Below are 21,227 nucleotides of genomic sequence, written 5' to 3'. Positions count from 1 at the left end.
TGGCTGAGGGGAAACAAAGCATACATGTCAAAGTGATTCACCAACAGTAAGCCACTGTCCTGTCAGCTCCACTCTGTGCTGCACAGATATGTTGTGAGGGGATTTTCTCTTCATGTCTCGTGTTGTTCTTTCTTCTTTAAGTCGCCACATTTTCTTCCTCTCCAAACATTTTGAGTCCGATTCCTCTGGATTTTGGCTCTCAGCTCTTCGAAAGCAGCGCAGCATTGGGGCCTTCAGCTGAGTCACGCACACTTACAATCACCGTCCACACACATGCAAACCGCAGTGCATTCACCACACAAAAATGTACAGTCGAGAAATGTGCATGTGTGTATTGCACATATATTTCTCAGAGACACAGACACACTGTGGTGGTTGTGACTGAGACCACAGCAGGCAGAGGCTGTGGTCTCTGCAGTGGTCCTGGACTAGAATTTATTCCATGGTATGAGAACATGCTGACATCCAATCTGACCAAACCAAGTCACCACAATCAACAAAACATGCAGCAATGCAATCATTATTTTTTACCACTCGGATGTGATTATTAAAATTGCCCTCTATGATTGGCTGCAGGCAATCAGGAGAGCCAGAGGGGGCTCCGGGAGGTAAATTCACACAGATTTAATCCCTTGTTAGGAGAATTTTCTTGTGTTTCCCTTCTGCTTATTGCATCCTCACACACAGATCAGTGTCTCTGGTGCCAGTAGGAGTTTTGAAGACTGGAAAAAGAGTAAAACAGCTACTTTGGCTGTCCAAGGGTAAAAAAAATGCAACTTTATGCTTGAAATATTTTTACGCGTTGGTTTCTGTATAGATTACATAGACAAGATACAATTTGAGGGGTTTCTAGGTAGATTTTGTCGCCTTTGGACCGATCCAGGCTCCCTGTCCCCCCTTTCTCCAGCCTGCACGCTAAGCTTAACTAACTGGCTGCTGGCTATCATAGTTAAAAAAAAAACGTAAACGTATCTTGTGTGCACGAGATACGTTTAAGTATTTTTTTTTTTTCCCCATGTCCCTTTAGGGGCTCCGTAGAAATCTATACTGGAATGGCCTGCATCTTTCATTACTTCACATGTTCTTTCACTACAGCATTTTTTAATCATTAGATGCTTGGGTTGTTAGTTAAAAAAATGTATCTGCTGTTTTACAGACACTCCTTTCACAATATAAGCTTATGGGAAGAACATGTAATGTGATGTAATTACACAGTTTGGCCACTACAGAAGCTACCTTCAAAGCCTGGCGCTCTTCCTGGGGGCTTGTCTCAGTGTCTCTCTCCACTCGGCTCACAGAGAGCAACAGTAGCTAACATTTAGTTTACATAAAGTATTTATTCACTAATGTAAACTAACAGCAGATCCATGGAGCCCCTTTAAAGGGAATTAGTTGAAGCCCCAGATTATGGACATCTCTACATGCTGGACGATTTCTACCTCACCAGATCTTCATTGGTTGAAAGATTTCCTTGCTTTTGATAGAAGATTGGTAAATCTGTGACAAAATGTATCTGTACTACAAACCATGGCAACTAACAGCATCAAATAATCCCCAGTAATGTATTCAGTGTGAAGTCTCAGTACGACAGAACAGGTTGACAAAACAGGTGCAAGAACCAAACTACAGCACTACTTCACTTAGGCTGACAGACGACCTCAGCTGACACATCAAAGCTCAGGTCCAGGACGGCAGCTTGTTCTGACCTCACAGTGGTTCTGCTGTGATGGATTTACTTGTTTACTCAAATGTCACTGAGTCCAAATCTGCAGACCAGCCAGAAAAAAAGTCAAAGCTTGGACAGCCAACAGTCGAACCAGAAATCTTTTCCTCTTTTTAAATGTCAGCTGTATTTTAGGATCAGTTTCAACTCTACTTACTGTCATATGCAGTATACTGCACATTTATAGCATGAAGATTTGTGTCTGCCAAAATCCCCAGCAGAAATCTGTATTTTATGCACATGAATGTGGGTGGGTTTGTCCTCCACTACCGCCCAGCATGTAACTACTGCAGCTGCTGCTCTGAGGCTCTGTGAAAAATAAATGGATCTTAGTCAATTTGCCTGCTTTAAAAAAGATGTAAGGTTTAATAATTTGCCTGTAGAATATGTAAAACTCCTAAGCTAGAGCAGCAAGTCATGAATTGCTTATCCCGCCTTCATTTATTTCCTCCTCTCCATTACCAGCTCCAGTTTGTTTCCACTCAGTCAGCCACTGAAATGTAAGATATGTGCTGTGGTGTTAACTCTTAATGCAGCATGTTGGAGATTTGTGATTAAAAAAAGCTGCTGCAGAGTGTTAGCACAGGTCAGCTTCTGTTGTCATAATGAAGCACATTAGCAGAGGTGTGAAAGAGTTTGTAAAAGCTGGATGTGTGAGGAGGAGGAGGTGGATACATGTGGTTTGTGTGTGTGCTTGACTTTGTACTGTAGAGCGCACACTTGTAAGCACAAGCACACAATCCACACAGGAGATAAATGTTCCAGAGCTGTTTCAAGAAGATTGAGCCTTTTTACAGAAAGTTGGTTCAAACCCTGAGCGAGACGCATGTGAAGCAGCTTCAGCACATGCAGCAGACTGTTTACTCTGCTGTGCGTCTGTGTGTGCACGTGTCTCAGCCTCGTTCACACTTGACATTCAGAGAAGTGTCCTGCTTGTCAGTGTGGGCCCTCCATTTTTATGCATTTCCAGCCTCCAAACAGACAAACACAAGGTGTGTGTCTCAGTGGACGAGGATCTGTCCTCCCCTCAACCCCCCTCCTCCCCCCGGCTCTTATCACTCCTTCTTCACTTTTTCTTTTCACCTCTTCAAGCAATTTCCTCAATTTTTACGCTCGCTGCTTCTCAATCCCTTCTCCCTCTGCGTCTTTCTCCTCCCCTCCTTCTCTACTCTTGCACAGGAGCCCAGTGCTCACATAGATACACTCAGTACACTGTGGCTCTCAAACATGGTGATAGAAATGGGCGCTCTACCTTTTTTACACACAAAGGTCAGTTTGTCAGGAGGAGTAATACACAGCAAGTTCTATATTGTCTTTTGTGTCTCAGGAGAAGATTTTTCAAAATCTGACGAAATGACCCCTATGATGTCATCAGGGTCATCTCAGATCAGACTGGGAGACTATATGGGCATGTAGCAGGCAGTGACAGTCTAACAACTTAATGTTATGGGCACCATGGGAAATGTTGGATCACTGTTATCGTTCTTTGACACATATTAGGGATTAAAAATCAGGATACTTTAGGATACTAGCTGACAGGTGGAGATTAAAGGCACGCCGAATGTGTGTGTGTGTGTGTGTGTGTGTGTGTGTGTGTGTGTGTGTGTGTGTGTGTGTTCTGACTTATGCAACTTTTGGCAAGTCTGCAGTTTTCCCGTGGACTTGGGCTGCTCTTGAAGTGTTGAAGGTTAGGTATTTTCATGCAAATGTGGTCTTGACTCCAGTGTTTGTCCCCAAAAGTGGCATAAGTCAGAACACACACTCCCTGCCTGCTGTGTCTAGAGTGGGCCGTCCAGCTGTTCTGAAGGAAGAGGGCTTGCATGCACTAATATGCACACAAGCCAGACCAGCTCCAAAACAAAAACCTAGATGCTCAGTAATAATGATAATAATAACACACAGAGGGTGAGTGTGACGTCACTCTCTGCCCGTCTTTACTCCACTATATCTTTGCATAGAAGATAGTTGTTTCCTGACATCTAGTGAGGCTGAATGATGTATATTGGAACTTTAATCCTGGGGACTTTATGCAGGTTAGGGTTAGGCAAGTTGAAATAATATTCATTTTGTTATTGAAAAAAACATTATTATTACGTTATTGAGTTCAACATAAAATACCACCCTTCCGGGATTCAACAATGAACAACAAAACATAGAAATTCTCGATGTTACAAAGTTGGGTTTCACAAACGTGTCCTGAATAAAACCTCCTGCCAAGCAAATCAATGAAGCATCTGTGGCAGTATAATCACTTCTGTTCAGTTCAGTTCTTCCCCCACACATCAACCCTCTCGTCAAAGAAATCAATAAAGATCCCTGGAACAACTTTGGAAGTACAATACTAAATTGGTGGCGTGTCTTCTTAAACACAAGGCACACAGCTCTCGTGTACAGCTATCAGCTCTGAGCCCTGAACTGGAAGACTGTGTAGTTATGTAGTGACAGATACAAAATGCAGCCAGCCACCCATGGAGCAGATTTCATTAGTTTTGTGCTCAAGGGCTGAAATAGTCTGAATTAAATCTGATATGAACTGTGTCCTTGTGCTTGTATGCTAGTAATAGCATTCTGTAGACTGTAGAAAAGGCTGACGGCCATGTTGATGTGGTGCATCAAAGCCACTGTCACGACACATATTCCCCTTCTGACTGTCTCCTCTCCACTTTTTCGTGGGGGGATCACAAACTGGATAATTAGTAATATGTCATTATGTGTAAGGATCTGAAGGGAGTCATCTGAGTGAACTGCACTCTAAGTTTATGGGAAGCCGTTCAGACTAATCACAGCACAGATGACATTTGGTTGCTTAATAGAAGAAGCAATATGATGACAGTGTGATTGTGTAGTGATGACTTCAGTTGAGTGGAAACTGGAGAGCTGTGTTTAAACATTGATTAAACCATGAAGAAGAGCTCGCCGATGAGAGGAACTAGTCCAGTGATGATACGGTTACATGAAAAGTTTACTTCAGGAGGAGTCAGTGAGGCAGGAGGCCACCATGGTTTCCACTGGAGTATATTTCAGTAGTCAAGTTCACTGCCATTCATTTATTAAAGCAGTAGTTTCTGGCAGAGCAGCCTGTACTCTCAAATGACCTAACTGCATACCTGTTGCATCACCATCGTATCTGTAATCACAGTCCAAAACATCCTTCAGGCTATTATGACTTTATTAATACATTCAGTCTCAAATGTTTACTTCAAGGAATAAAGAAACAAATAAAAATGTAGTTGGTGGTAAACCATCATAGACATCCGACCTTCAGATCATATTGTGTTTCTGTAGGTACCTGCTGTATAATGATGTTCTGTCCTTGTGTCTCTTCGCTCCTGCAGTGAACAGAGTATCTGCCAGGCACGAGCTGCCGTCATGGTGTATGATGATGCCAATAAGAAGTGGGTTCCAGCAGGCGGTTCCACGGGCTTCAGCAGAGTCCACATCTACCACCATACGGGCAACAATGCCTTCCGTGTGGTTGGCCGCAAGATCCAAGATCATCAGGTGAGTGGATGAAACAAGTATAGGAAGTTTGCTGTGAGACCTGCATCACTCTGAAAACATGAATACAAAACAAAGCAATCATTTATAAACTCAGCTCGATGTTCTCGAGCCCAGGCAGTAACCTCCTTTAGACAATCATATGTTTTTATAGCTGCCTCATTCCATTAACCCAATTCAGAACATTTTCATGTCATGTTGTGGATTTTCTCGAAAAAATTAATGTTGAAAATTATTTTTAATTGACAGGACCTTGCAAAAATCCTATGAAAAACATTTTTAAAAAATCTCTGTTCTCAAATCCTTCTTTAGCTGTGGATTTTTTGAGTTTGGCCCTCAGAGCTAAATCGAATAATTCCTGTGAAAAGATACTTTTATTGATTTAAATAGTTGTTGCAGTAATCAAATTAATTACAATAACAATATTTTTTTTTACCCAAGTAAAGATTTTTTTATTTTCAAAAGTTCATATCTCCACTAATTTTCACGTTGCTGCAACCGAATGTCGATTCTGTGTAATATTAATAAAGTTCAATCCCTTCTGGAAGTTATTTGGTCCTGAATAAGAAAATGAGTGCCACAGATCTTGCCACATAAAAAACACTTTTTAACATATTTCACTTTATATTTTATCAAGGATTATTTTAATTTCCTTGAAACTTTTTTGTGTGAAAGTGTTAATGTTCATTGCATTTCTAAAAAAAATCAAAGATGTTAAATAACTCCATCATTTAATCATCTTTTTTAGAGTAGTTACTTTTTCCTCCTTTTTCACTGTCTGTAATATGACCTTCAGTGGTTTTATTTTGTAGGTAGATATTTTATGCTGCATTGACTTCAAGGTTTTCTCTCTGTGTGAAACCTAAAGAGACTGTTTTCATTGGGTTCAGGAAAGTTACAGCTTGTAATGGCTTGGTTAATTGCATTCTAGATGATGTCATCTTGTTCTCTTCAGACAAAATTTTAATCTTTTAATCTCAGCTCAATACACATATTATTTCACAATTTCAAACTTTTCTGAACCAATTGCTTTTTTTCAAGAAAATCCATGACATGAACTGGGAGGCTCGGGTGAGTTGGTATGGAAGGACCCTGAGCATGTCGAGGATGTCCCTTTCATACCCAATCATGATACCATCACCTGTTACCAATGAACCTGTTTACCTGTGGGATGTTACAAACAGGTCTTATATTGCCCCTGTCCCAACTTGTCTGAAATGTGTTGCTGCCATCACATTCAGAATAAGCATATTTACAAAAATCCATTAAGTTGATGAGGTAAAACATTGAATATCTTGATTTAGACTGTTTTCAATTGAATGTTTGTCAGAAAGGATTTTTTTATTCATGTTTTTCACAGCATCCTAACTATTTTTGGATCTGGAGTTGTAAGTTGCTGGCAAGAACTTACAATCCTGACATCCTGAAATATGTGTTATATATATGTTATATCCACATGGGTACATTCCCATGGCCCTCATGTAGCACACTGGATGGACACAGTCCATTTAAACGTGGTCCATGTTGAGTGTGACAAGTTTGGCAGGAACGGTGCTGCATACAGAGTTTATAAAGAGTGTTCAATCTGGAGGAGGATGTTAAAGTGGACTGTTACCAAAAATGGTATATCAGAATATTCATTTTTAGATATCAGATGCTGCCAGCACATGACTACATAGCCTGAGAATCCTGTGGTATTCATGTGCACACAACTACATTATCATGCCTAAAATATGACAGTGTGGGCTCAGGGCTCTCAAGGTTGACAAAGGACTGTAAATATTTGATAATGACCTCAAAGCTTGTTGAATCTAATGTGCCAGTAAAAGAGTTTAGTGACTCTGAAGTTGTCAGCAGGTATAAGGGCCAAACAAAAAGTTGAGTCAGTGAGTTTAAAAATATTTTCCAAACAAAAAGTTGAGTCAGTGAGTTTATAAAATATTCTCACAATCTTTGTGTATTACTTTATAAAATCTCTTGTAAGAAGCTTTTTTCGCCAGTTGCAAAGATTGATTGCAAAAATGAAAACAAAAGTAGCCATATTGGACACACACACACACACACACACACACACACACACACACACACACACACACACACACAGTGTGTTGACCTTCCACTTAACCCGTTTTCTTCTTGACTCTCCAGCTCTTTAAACTCCAGTGGATGTCAGCGTGTCTCACTGACCGCTGAGCTCTTTTTCCTGAGCACACACAAGAAACATGAAAGCATGCACACACACACACTAAAGCTCATATGAACACATCCACTGATACATTCTGGTATATTTGATTAACTAATTCCAATCACTCTGTTCCTGTTTTTATTGGCTATTGTCAATGAACCACTTCCTGTTCTTTTTTCTGAACAACTGTAACTTCAGTCCGACACTGGAATTTTGTATTATCCTTCCACAATTAATCCTGAAATCATGATACTGAACCAACAATTTTCAAACAATGGTCAAAGTGTGATCTTATCAGCTCATTTACTGTGGGCATTTAAAAAGAGGAATAAGAAGTCAGTGGTTGGACGAGCTGTGTTTGTGTTCACGGTTCACACTGAGCTCTTGGCTGATTGTCAGTTTGTGTGGTACCACTATCATAAAATGCACATTTCCTCCGTTTGTTTTATTCACTGCCACCTACAATAAGCATCTAGAGTTACAGCAGCTCAATTCCTTCTCACATTTAATGGCTGCTTGTTTTATTACCCAGTCCATCAACAATAAAAGAACGCTTATGTGCATCCCTTCCCGCCTGCCAGAGAGACATTATAATAACCAGAGAAATTGACACTAGATTATTTCTTGCTGGGTTAAAATAAATTTTGCTGCCACCAGCGTTGGGTCTTGTTTTCCATAAACTGGCAGATTGGTTACAGGCTTTAGCGCTAGAAGTGTTGTTTATTAGCCAAAGCAATATTGTTCTCTCAGGAGAAAATATGAGCTGTTTGAATGCTGGTCTCAGTGCAGTTTAATCCCTTGGTTTTTAACCGTTGGGTTTTTGAAAGCTTAATTAACCCGGGGGCCTGTAGGATAAGCTTTTGCCCCACAGGGTCCCTGCAGGGGAATGTTTTGGATTCAGTCCCTAAATAGTTTGGACATGAGATGACAGTGATTATGAGATTAAACCACATTACATATCTTTTCGGGATATTTCAGCTATATCAGATGAAAAGTCACAAAATGGTGTGTGTGTGTGTGTGTGTGTGTGTGTGTGTGTGTGTGTGTGTGTGTGTGTGTGTGTGTGTGTGTGTGTTTTTACATCATCCCCACATTTCAGGATGCCAAAAATTCACTGATTATGATTGATTATGAACAGATTACAGTCCTTCAGTTAATAAAGCATTTCACATTGTGAGCATGGAGCATGCAGGAGTGGAGAGAGGACAATCTGCTGTTGTCACGGTCAGTCCAGTTCTGGGGATCCCAGTCTGAGACCCACTTCTCTGTCTCAGTAACTCGGAGAAGCTTGAGGCGTTCGTGCTTGGCCATGTGCCCAGGACACTAAAAGTCCCTGATGTTCGCAACAAAATCACCTAAAGCCTTGAGCTCAGAGTGAGTGGATCATAAAGTCCCTTTACAAGCAGGTAAAAATGACCTCCTAGCACATAATGGCAACAGAGTGTCACTTTGTGTTTAATGAGATTGGGGTTTTAAGTGGGACAAGATACGGGTGTGTGTGAGTTAGTTTTAAATCATTGGAAATACAGTCCAGAGTATACTGTGGCTCATAGATTGAGGCAACAAAGGTAAGTTTGTTAATAGTAAAATTCATATGAATATATATGAATCATATTCTTGAATAATGACATAATCCAGTGCAGGCTGGATTATGTCTTTATTGGATTAAATAGGGAGGAGGCAATTAACTGCATTTATGCAGGGTTATCAATCATGAGGTGTAAACAGTAAACTACTAGACAGTGAAATTCACATTAAAAGTCAAGTACCACAATAATAGAAGTATAAGTACTCTTTTAGATAGCCTCACTTAAGTAGAATCTCAATCCAGCAATATCTGAAAAAATGGGGGATGGACTGTATATAGGCAGACTGATTCATAATACAGAGGAGAAAACACAAGAACAGAGCCAGCAGATATATAAATATAAAAATACTATCTATAATTCTATGTAATATATCTTTGCCAGAGGTATAAACACCATCACTGCCCGGGTGCCACAAGCTCCCAGTCCGAGCCGTTAGCTGCACTGCTAACTGAGCTAACAGCAGCTACATATAGCAGCTGTTAGCAGTTATGTTGATGGCATGGTGCCCCCTGTTTGTTTGGAGAATGAACTCGGTGGTTCACTGTTTTTAAAATACATTTAAAAATACATTAAATTATTTCAATCATTAATAATCTAAAGTTTGTTTCCTCTTTTCCTCTTATCTTCTTTTCCCTTTCCTGCTTGCTCATCATGGACTTCTCCAGGTGGTGATAAACTGTGCCATTCCCAAGGGGCTCAAGTACAACCAAGCCACGCAGACCTTCCACCAGTGGCGCGACGCCCGACAGGTCTATGGCCTCAACTTTGGCAGCAAGGAGGATGCCAATGTATTTGCCAGTGCCATGATGCACGCCCTGGAGGTGCTCAACTCCCAGGACACAGGTAGCTATGCTTCCCACATGTGGTGTGTGTGTGTGTGTGTGTGTGTGTGTGTGTGTGTTGCCCCACTGTAGTTTTACACATGTACATAAGACAGTACAAACCTCAGAGCTGAATCACCATTAGATATAAAATGCACTGTTGAGGGTTTTTTTCTTGATTTCCTACCAATTCATATCATCAATTTCAAGCAGTTGATCCCACAAGGCCAGACCTCATCTTGTCAAGCACACTGGGATGATGTCTGCAAAAGAAGTCTACATGAGATTAAGCAGGAAAAAGCCACTTGTAATGGCTTTGACATTATTGTCCTTTATGGGAGAAGGTTCAGGAAAAGGAAATATACTCATTTGATTTGTATTACTACAAACTGTACAGCTACGGTCTGTGGTAAGAGCTCAGATATTGTAAGTAAGCTCCACTTACTGAGAATATCAGCTGTTTTTAATCACATTAAGCCAAATTCAGTTTAAAGAGACATAAACATCAGGCAATTTTGTATTCAAGGCTTATTTTGATTTCCTGGTTGGCAGTACATTCAGAATATCCAGCTGTCCTATCCTACAAGCTTTATTTAGCTTGTGTTACCTTGAGAGAATAAAAGACTAGCAGAGATTAGAACAGCGGTGTCAACAACACAGGTCAGGGCTTTCACACCAAACCTCTGAGGGATTTATATAAATCTAATAATGGAGTATTAAAATAAACCAGTTGCTTTAGTTTGGACCTGTAATACTAAAATAAAGGTAAACTTCCCAGCTCATGGTAAGTCTCTGTGCAGGAGGTATGAAACCCTCTGAGACAGGAAGCTCTACCGCAGGAACATTATTTTCAAAATACAGTGTAACTAAGGATATATGTCATAAATAAAAATGTTTTGAAGGGAACATTACTTACTAATGGCTTTGCCAGAAACAATGAATAGAGTCACAGGAAGCTCACCACAAAGAAACATCCTTGTCTTTTCTTAATCAAAACCTTCATTTAGAGCTGAAGGCTCTGCGTGCAGTTAGTAATAGATGGCTCTTGGTAACTGTGTTAGTTAATGGGTATTTAAATTATGTATTCTTAGCATCACTGAGCATGATTGGTGCTTGCATCTGCCAATCAAAGGTAATTTATTAAACTGGTAATTGACCATAAAGTGAAGCATAAAAAGGATGAACTCACAGCAGGAGGCTGCTCGTTCACACACACACACACACACACACACACACACACACACACACACACACACACACACACACACACACACACACACACACAATCATTCCCATCACACGCACACACTGTATGCACAGTCACACAGCTCAATCTAGTTCTGCCACAGATACATTGCAGGCTGTAACTTCAGTGGTACACCACGACCTTGGTTTTCTGAAACATGAACTCATTACGTAGCTCCTTCCTCTGGCTGTGTATCTGCATTTGCCTGACTGCCAGAAGGGGTGAAAGAAGGGGGAGGAGGGGAGGGGGAACATTGTTCCCCAGATGAGTGCAGCTCTTCACTGTGTGTTTGTGCTCCGATTTAGATTCCCAAAGTGAAGATTAATCTGCAGCTACCACATTCGAGGCAGAACTTGCTGCTGATTTCTCTCATCGTCCACTCTTTGTTCCCTCTTTTCTGTTTTCCTCTCCTTCGTCTTAATCCAGCGGAGGCGAAGTGAAAGTCTTGATTGCAGCCTCCTTCTGTTTGTGTGATCTCAGCATCCAGATGCTGCTCCCCATGACCTGCCATGGCCCACACCCTCCCCTCTCCTCTCGTTCGTACTATTCCCTCCTCTCCCTAAGCCATGCCTCTCATCACACTCTAATCCCATCCACTAATTAACCTGATAGTGATGCGCTTCGTTATGCTAATAGTGCTACGTTTGTGTGTGTGTGTGTGTGTGTGTGTGAGTGAGAGAGAAAGAGAGAGGATAGAGGAGAGAGAGAAGTAATAGTGACATAAGGAGACATTCAAAGAGAGTTAGAGGGGATTCGTGCCAGCATCCTGTCATCCCAAATCTGACCACAGAACAGCAGAACAGAGCATTGTGTTTGATGGTGGGAGCCGTGCTTTGTTTTGCCTACCATACACTCTGTCGTCAAAACTAATTATGCTGATATAGTAATGGTTTCTCGTCTTTCACCCCACCAATTTATTTTACTTCTTTTAAAAAAATCACATTACTGATGCCAAAAACTGGCCACAATGAATCAAGCATACAGCATTCATAAATCACTGTTGATCTGAATCACATGGTTCACTTCAGTTGAATGACAGATCTGATCCAGATTGTGTTTGTCATAAATCCATCTCTTCTGTGATGCTGCCATGTCTGTTCCTGTTGTATGTCTGTCTCTCTCCCACTAGCTCGCCACTTTCCCCAGTCACTCTGCTAGGCAAGAAAACTCCTTGTTTAGGTTTAGACACCAAAACTACTTGGTTAGGTTTAGACACCAAAACTACTTGGTGAGGTTTAGACACCAAAACTACTTGGTTAGGCTTAGGTTTAGTGTAAGGGTTACGCCAGGTTCAGACAGGACGCCGAAGTGCCGCGAAGCGCCGTGCTCGGAAATTCTCGCGCGAGCCACGGCCCTCCTGTTCACACCAGACACGAATATCTCCGCGGCGGTAGGCAAACGGCTCTGCTCCTCAGCTGTTCTGTAGTCACACTTGAAGCTGTTTTTTCACCATAGGAAAGTAAATAACTGCATAAAATTACAACGCCATGTTTTCCTGACAACTGTAAATGTATGTCCACTTCATAGTAATGAGTAGTTTTCTGTCAATCGGGTGTTTTTATTTTGAAATTTGTTTTATTTTGAAAATCGACCGGATTCTCTTGTTGTTGCTTTGTTTGACTTCCTGCCCGGCTTGACACATTCGGCCGCGGCACGCGGAAAAAATAGACCAGACGCCGAAACGATTGCTGCACGGCACGCGCCGGCAGCGAAGCAGAGCGCCACGGCGCTTCCTATGTGACGACATAACTCAGTTATGTAATGTAATTTAAAAACAAGTCACTTTGACGCTTGACTTTCAGTTTCACACACAAACACAAAAAACAGTCTCCTGGGTGAATGTGCTTGTGTATCTGTAATTCAGTGACTTAAAACCAATGTATTTTAATTGATAATCAAATTAAGAAAAATAAATCCCACTCTGGCCTGAATCCATTTTATATATCAAGGCCAGACACTGTAGCATATATTATTATTATTCAGAGAACTACCCTCAGAAGAAGCAACTTCCTGACTTCAGCCTCGGGCTCTTTGCTTCATCCTTATTTGTTTTTGCTCTAACATCTCCTGGTTGCTCCCTGATGTCCTGTTTTTCTTCTCCAGCAGTTCCATTTTTTTCCTCACTTGATCTCCCCCAGCTCCCTCTCTCTGTCACTGGCTAATTCTCACACATTCGCCTTCCTTCCGTCCTTCCTTGTGTCCTTCCTTGTGTCCTTCCCCTCGTTCCCTCTCTCAGCAGTGCCGTGAGCTGCATACAGAAGCCAGAGGAAGGCGACAGGGTTTCCCCTTTCACCCCTCTGTTTTGCTACTGTATTTCTGTCCTGACAGCTGCTCTCAGTGGCGCCTATTCCAGTCGCTGTCATCTGTGGACCTGACAATCCTCTCGACACACGGGGGTTCACCCGCCATCACTCACTCAGTGGGTGCCTAAACTCCTGCCACATGAGTGAGCACTGCAATCAGATCACTAATTTTAGACCTCTGCTTGTTGTATGTGGTGATCTGTGCTGAGTGAATGATGCAGCGGAAGCTTTTAATAATGCTTTTAATGTTTTAGCTGTCATGTGACCTTCCTGACTCAATGCCAACATCTTAACTATATTACATTGACATGCTCCACATAAGGAAAATATGGAAGCTGCCATGTGTTAGACTTGCTTTGTGGTTCTCTCACTAACACATGAACGTGTTGATTTACAGCATCTGAGTGTAAAAAGTGCTTTTTTAACTGGCTGTTGAAGCTTTTATCTAAAGTGCTTTAGAGTACCAGTAAATATTAGTGACCTAATGCAGACAGTGTTCACACTCTGCAGGAGCAGCTCAATAATCAATGCTGGCATAAATCGTAAGGTACCAAACTACAGTCAGCTGAAGACAGTTAAATGGAACTGCAGGATGAGCTACTTAACATTTACAGTAACTCCACTTTACTGGCCTGATTTATATTGTGTTGGTGGCCTGTACTTTACTCTTGGTGAGTCCCTCCTCTCACCCTGGGCCTGAGAGCAAACTGAACAACTTTTACACATTTATACAACTTGAAAAGAAATAACTGTTTGCTGTAAGGGAGAGTGCAGACGAGGAGAAACGTCTCGTTCTTGGTAGAACTGTGTGACTATTCAAACTTGAGCTGCAACATTTAGTCGAATAATCGACGAGTCCATTGAAAGAAAATGAATCACCAACTATTTTGATATCGATTTATCGTTTCGGTCATTTTTCAGGCAGAGTCGTTGAACTTTTGCTGGTTCCAGCTTCTTAAATGTGAGGATATCCTGTTTTTCTTTGTCATTTATGACAATATATGAAGAGTCTTTGGGTTTTTGGACTGTTGGTTGGACAAAAGAAGCAATTTGAAGACGTCACTTTGGGCTTTGGGTCTTTTTAAAGACTAATAACCTTAATCTGTAAGGAAAATAATCTTCATTCACAGCCCTAATTCCACCTGTATTTTAGGAATCTCTTTTGTCTTGCCCTTTGTTTCAAAACCTCTAGCTCCAAGAAAAGAGGTGATATATTACTTCCAAAACAAAACAGAATGACTCATGCAAGTGATTAGAAACAACACGTATCATAAAAGATAAAAGTGAAGAAGACTCTGTCCTCCTCCACCTCTATGAAGAGTAAATATCTCTACAGTAGCAAATTAAATTGTAGCATGGTAGTGCCTGACCTTTTTCAAACTTTTTTCTTTATATGGATTTTTTTTATGCCCACCCATGTGTTAACACCTGCAACCTATTCAGCTAAAAATGAGATCTAACAAAACAAGACAAATAACATTGATTTGACCTAGCAAGTTTTAATATTAGGTTAAAGCAGCTACAAGGAACTTTTATTTTTGATGATTCTGGCGGACCAGGGGGCACGACTATCAAAAACGAGCTTGATCTGCAGGTGTGTGCAATTGTTTTGAAAGAGTTAATGTTTATTGATATTGTTTTTCTTTTTTTAACACAGCTGTTTGCTGGTTATGTATCTATTTGTGGCTATGTAAGATTAATAATTGTAACAAGGCAATCTTGGAACAAGGAAATGTTGATTTAATGCCGTGCCACCAGATTACAGAGTGTTTTTATGCTGATGTGTTTGAAGGAGCATCAAACTTATTGTAAAAATGTAGTTTGTGTAAATGCTGCCTTGTTCGTATGTGGTGAAATGTACAGTAACAAAGTGCAAATGAACAGATCTTGTGGCACATGTGACCAACCCTCAAGCCCCCCCACTGTGTTTCCATCTGATTCACATAGCTCAGTGCTGCAGTGGACAGCTGTCACTGGCTGTGAAAATCATGTGTGTTGTATGTGTGTGTTCTGAGGTTAGAGGGCTCAGTTGTCATTTTTGCCGCACTGGAAGATTAAAGTTATATAACGGTTATATAGACCAAATGACAAAGCAAGTTACAGGGGCCAACTCTGAGCAACAATGAAGAGGAGTGTGAAACAGAGCAAACGAGTTGACCACCATGTGAACCAACTTATTCCTTTTGCCCTCAACAACACACTTTATTTCCTTTTCTCTGATGTCTACCATGTTGAGTCAAGTGGAGAAATGCTACAGACACACAGATAACAGGAACCAAATGCTCTTCTTTGTCAACCTGTGGATAAAAGAGATGTCTTACTCACATAAATGCCTCTTTGAATCTGTCTGGAGTTGCCTCTGCTTTGGATCTGTCTTTGAAGTTCACCTTTGACCTGGACAGCCAAAAAGGGGCTTGTTGATTTTCTTCAGGATTCAGAGGAGAGAAAAATGTACAAGTTTGCCATTTCTGTGTTGTTGGTGTTTGATTGACACAGAAAACAAGCTGAGTGTCACCACACCTTTAGAATTACTGTATTGGCAGGTGAAAGAGTCTGTGTGTGTGTGTGTGTGTGTGTGTGTGTGTGTGTGTGTGTGTGTGTGTGTGTGTGTGTGTGTGTGTGTGTGCGCTCTCATCTATGCATGAAGGAATGTGTGAGTAAGCTATTGAACAAAGCACAGAATAGTTTCCATCTTAGGGAAGCAAGTGGATGTGGCCACTGCCGACATGTGGAAAGTGTGTGTACTTGTGTGTATTTGTGTGTCAGGGCTCTACACACTCATAGCTTTGATAACTCTCAGGACTTACAGTATGTGTAAAAAGTCTTTTGGCACAGCACACACACCAGTTTCATCACTTGGTCTTACATCATTGAAAGCAGCTGCGTCTTCACTTCATTGCTATGTGTGGAGTGAGAAGTAGAGCAGAGTCTCTTCGTCTGACTCGGGGTAAAGTGACGTAGTTTCAGAGCTGTGAGCTCACGCACAGACAAGCGGAGATCCACTTGCACACACTGTGTTTATCTGTGTTTCTCTTTTCTCCTAAAAAGGCTAAAGCCGTGCAGGACAGGGGGCCAGGATCGGGAGAGGGAGCGATGGGTCACAGGCCATCGGGCGTCTGTCTGTGTTGTGGTCTGGCCGGTAATCCGCTCTGATCAGTTCAGGACAGGGAGGGAGAGAGAGAAAAGACCTGAGGTGAAGAGCAGGAACAGTCACAGATAGAAAGGTGGAATGAGCTGTGGGAGGTAGAAGAGGTAGAAGTGGAGTGATGGATAGACTTGTACATAAATGTGACAGATGTCGCTCTGACTCTCTTCAAGGAAAAGAGTTCTAGACAGAGTTGTCTAAGGTTCATGTTACAGAACGACAACATTGACATTAATAATCATTTCATCCTGAGTCATGCAGTTTTTTTTAAACATAGCGTTGTTGGATAAAGGGTCAGACAAACAACGCTGTCCCGGCCTGACCTGTATGGTCCTATTGGACGTGTGGTGAGTGCCAACAGCTCACTGCTTATAAAAGCTGTTGGTGTTGAAAAGGCTGCAGGAGGAACGAGGGCAGATTGCCTCATCTATCGGTGGGAAGGGATGAAGTGCAGCTAAATATTTATATCGGCTTCTGTTTTTCTGTCTCTGTGCCTTTATTTCTTTGGCTCTCTCTCGCTCTCTCTCTCTCACACACTCACACACACACACACACACACACACACACACACACACACACACACACACACACACACACACACACACACACACACACACACACACACACAAGCAGAGAGCAGGTGAAACTGTACAGGTTCTTTAGTTCTGTTTGGACCGGACTGTTGTGGGTTAGTTGAAAAACAGCATCTACCACTGCAGCGAACATTCTTTTAACATAAAATATGATCAAATATTTTTTTAATTAAAAGATAAAAGTGATCGTGAACGAAAATGAATTTATAGTTTAAATAAAAGAGTGCAGCCGACTCACAGAGAAGCAAAGAATGTGTTGGTATCTTTGCTTTAAATGTCTGAAGTGATTTAATGATTTTCAGTTAATTTCCTCTGTAATTTCCGAAGCTATTTTTTAATACTTGCTTGTACTGAATCAAATAGTGCTGCAAGTCAGAGGACATTTGTCTCATCGGTCTCTACTGGTGGTTTTTTGATCAGTGATCAGTAAGATTGGGATCTTATTGGAGCACAATATTTAACTGAAAGCTAAACTTGCTGTAGTCCATATGCTCATATTATTATATGTATGTGCAAAATGTTGTATTATATATTATTTTATTAGATTCTAATTAATGAATGAATGTGCAAGCAGCATTTTAATGTTACAGCTGGAAAAGGTCAAGCTAACTTTAACTGCCTAACATACTGTTGAGCACTTACATCCATAAAAATGTCATCTGTAGTGTCCAAATGTCTGAGACCACTAGCTAAGATAGGGTGTAACATATCTCTGAATAATGGATCGGTACTACTTGGTCAGGGTGGAGTCAATTCTGTGTAGAGGTCCAACTCCAGAGGAGGCAAAACAGCCTCAGACTGGAATACTCCCACCACCATGTTTCACTGTGGGTTGAAACACTGTGGTATCATTCTCTCTCCTGTTCGTCTCGTGACATGCACCCTGCTGTTACTGACTCAATCTCAAACTCGGATTCATCAGTAAATAGGACTTTATTTTCTTAGCCCACCTCAACAGTAGTCCATGTTTCCATCCTGAGAAACTGCTACACATCCTCTGAGACATTACAAGACAGCCTTCTTTTGACAGACTTCTGCTGAAATCCATGAAGAAATTGCTTTTCCATCTTTCATGATACTAAGCTTGTTGTATTGATCTTCAGATGGTGTGGTCACTGATCCTGTTTCATGCTGTGCCCCCTTAGGAACCTTTAGCCTGGCCACGATTTGACGTTGAGAATGCTCCTCTTTGTGACTTCTGACACTTAATTTCCCAATCCTCAAACTTTCTTATCATATACAGGTTTATGTGACAACATTAGAGATTTTTAATATGGTTCCAGACTTGCGGACCCTGTTGTGTAGTACCAAGTGTGCCTCAAAAGAATAGCTACAGTACTGTATACTAAGTAAGTGCACAGTGCACAGAGCTGAAACAACAGTCGAATAATTGCTCGTGGTGTTGAATTGATAAAAAAAATTAATTGAGCAAATTAAAGTATTCACAACATTGTGCTGTTATGCCAGTTTTGCGCAATTAGATTGTTATTATTAAATTACACGTAAAATGTGAACCTGTCATGTAGCCAGGCTCAGACTTGGCAGCAGCTTGTCTCCACGGCGACATTTAAAAAGTTGCTAACTTGGGATCATCATGTATTTTCAGTCGTTACAGTCCCTGCCAGCAGCACGCCATGTGGCTCTGGATCTTGTGAAAGCTTAGTGGGGAGGAGGGGTTGAAACCTGAGAGAGCCGGAGGCACAGAGAGGTAGAGACACACAGAGGGACACTGCATCCTCGTCCCATAGAGACAGCCTGCGTCGCGCCGGGCCAGAATGAGTTTGTTTTTGCAGGTCAGGAGGTTGAAAGCGTGGTGTAAACATTTAGGGTGCAGCACCCCCTCCAACAGGGCACCACATCAGTCTAGCATGTGTTTGTTCTTGTCAGCTCGTGACAGCGCGTGACAACCCCCCCCCCCAACTCTCCATCTGTTTGCCTTCCCCACTTTAGCTTTTTCTTGATGAGCTCATGGTCTCTGGGAATAATCCCCAGGTTGGCAAAGTGGTGCACTACACACTGCAACACAGCTGGACAACAGCAGAGAGACTCAGAAAGAAACACTGGTAAAAGTGTAAGGCTTAGCAAGGAATCAGACAGAAAGGCAAAGAAGTGAGTAAAAGGAGAGGGAAGTGCAACAGGACAGAGTAGGTGAAAAAGTTGGAAAGAGAAGAGAAATAAGAAGGCAGAGATAGCTGAAGGAGAGAGGAGGCGGAGGTCCTGCAGGTTTTTTGTATATTTTCTGACTGCTGCTGCTAGTGGCCCCCTAAGGCCCCATCACTGAGGTATCCACAGACATGCCTGCTGTAGCAAGACTTCACCGGTTCCCCCAGGATCAACAGAAGATCAGCCGAGTTCAAATCATCCTCAGGAGTGAGTAGTCAACCTGGCAGAACAGTTTGAGGGTGGTTTGGTTTTTGTGTGATTAATACAACACCACACTGTTTCCTGGAGGCAAGTCTTGTGTGTATCAGTTCTGTTTTTGATTGTGAAGGACATTCATTAAAAAAACACAAGATTTAACTGTGATGCAAGTTTGTTTGGATAAATAGCAGCTGAAATAATTAGTCAATTAATTATTTGGCAGAAAATTGACAAACCAGAGAATTCTGGTTCCTGGTACTTACTGTGAATGAGCTGATGTGCTGCTTTTCTATCTTTCTAATCATTGTGATATTGAAACTGAAATTTAAAATGTTTTGGGTTTTGACATAATAAGCAGTTCAGTTCAGTTCAGAACTGAACTGAACATAATAAGCAATTTAAAGATGTCACATTGAGCTTTGCAAAACTGTAGTGAGCATTTTTTATCAGGACTCAGATCAGGATGTGGTCAATCCAGTTAAATGCTGGTTCTGGTCACTGTTGGTATCACACTGTAAAACAGCACATGCGGGGCTGAGGGGAATGTAGTATATAAACATCTTCTTCTCTAGGTTTTGTAAAATGTTGTGCTACTTGTTGCTTACACATGGAGATATGATCCCAACAGGTTCCTCATAGTAAGGTACACAGATTTGAAGTAATAAAAATAAAAAGATTATCTTCTGGTGCCCAATCATTGCTTAGTATCAGCCAATACAGCCAGCCTTCTGAACAGGAAATTAGGAGAGAAGAAAGAATGAGTTCATCACGACTTAGTGTCCAGCAGGAAATGAATTACAACACATGAGTGTAATGCACCAAGTACTAATGTGTGTGAGAAATCCATAAGTGTGTACGTCAATGTGTTGAAACATTTAAGCTGTCCCACGAGCTTCGGACACATGTCAGCCGGAAGCGAGGCCTCTGTGGAGATTTCCCCTCATTGGCTGCAGAGCCGTTCTGTAATTTGATTGGTTAAAATGGGCTCCAGTTGTCATGTAGCAACAGTGTAGAACAGCTGGAAGAGGACTGACCACAGTTGCTATGGTCTCCTGATCTTTGAAAGAGAGGTTGAAGTGTAACTGTACTTCTGAGCCACAGCACGAACATGTCATTGTGTTTGTCAGTAGTGTGTAGTACGGTGTGTGTAGATTTCTGTGGCGAGCTGCAGTTATGGGTATACAAGTGCCATAAACAAAAAGCCACCAATGGAGTGAGGAGAGAGCCTTTGGAGTTCTACTGGACACACAAACAAGTAGAGCTGCTAACAGAGAACACAAGGGAACATAAACCGTTAGTATGTTTATATAGTGTAGCATTAGCATGCCATGGATGAGCACTAGCCTGGTTCCAGACTTCAGAATAGCTGCCTGCATCTTTTTAATCTGTGCAAGTTATTAAGGTATTATTAGCTGCTACTATCATAACACATTCTTATCTCTGACCAAACTGTGGTGGTCAAATTGTCGGTCAAATTGTCGGTCATTTAGGTGCCAGATTTGTAAAAGGATGAAGAATGTGTGGAACAGAGAAGAAGATGTCTTTCTGCTGCGTTTTGATGACATTCTTTTGGAGATATGGCTTAATATAATCTCACAATATTTTCAGGCTGTATCGTGATACACAATATTGATATTTGAAATCTCCCCAAATGCACTTCATAAATTCTAGGACTGGGCAACTTTTTCACCGAATATCTCAATATACGTTTTGGGCCCTATTTAGACAGTCTATAGCGCTTGGTCTAAAGCTCAGCATGCTAG

The 21,227-nt window shown here is 41.4% G+C and overlaps 1 protein-coding gene across 2 annotated transcripts in view; it reads left to right on the top strand.

Moving 5' to 3' along the window:
* The window catches only part of enah (ENAH actin regulator), a 145,138-nt gene that overhangs the window by 64,654 nt on the left and 59,257 nt on the right, over positions 1-21,227 (top strand). For both annotated transcript variants that reach the window (XM_073493553.1, XM_073493552.1), the window contains exons 2-3: positions 5,059-5,224; positions 9,661-9,838. In XM_073493553.1, coding sequence (XP_073349654.1) covers positions 5,059-5,224; positions 9,661-9,838 — 344 coding nt within the window. The remainder of the gene's footprint in view (positions 1-5,058; positions 5,225-9,660; positions 9,839-21,227) is intronic.

This window comes from Pagrus major, chromosome 22, assembly GCF_040436345.1.
Source record: "Pagrus major chromosome 22, Pma_NU_1.0".
Lineage (NCBI taxonomy): Eukaryota > Metazoa > Chordata > Actinopteri > Spariformes > Sparidae > Pagrus > Pagrus major.
This window is presented reverse-complemented; position numbering and strand designations above follow the sequence as displayed.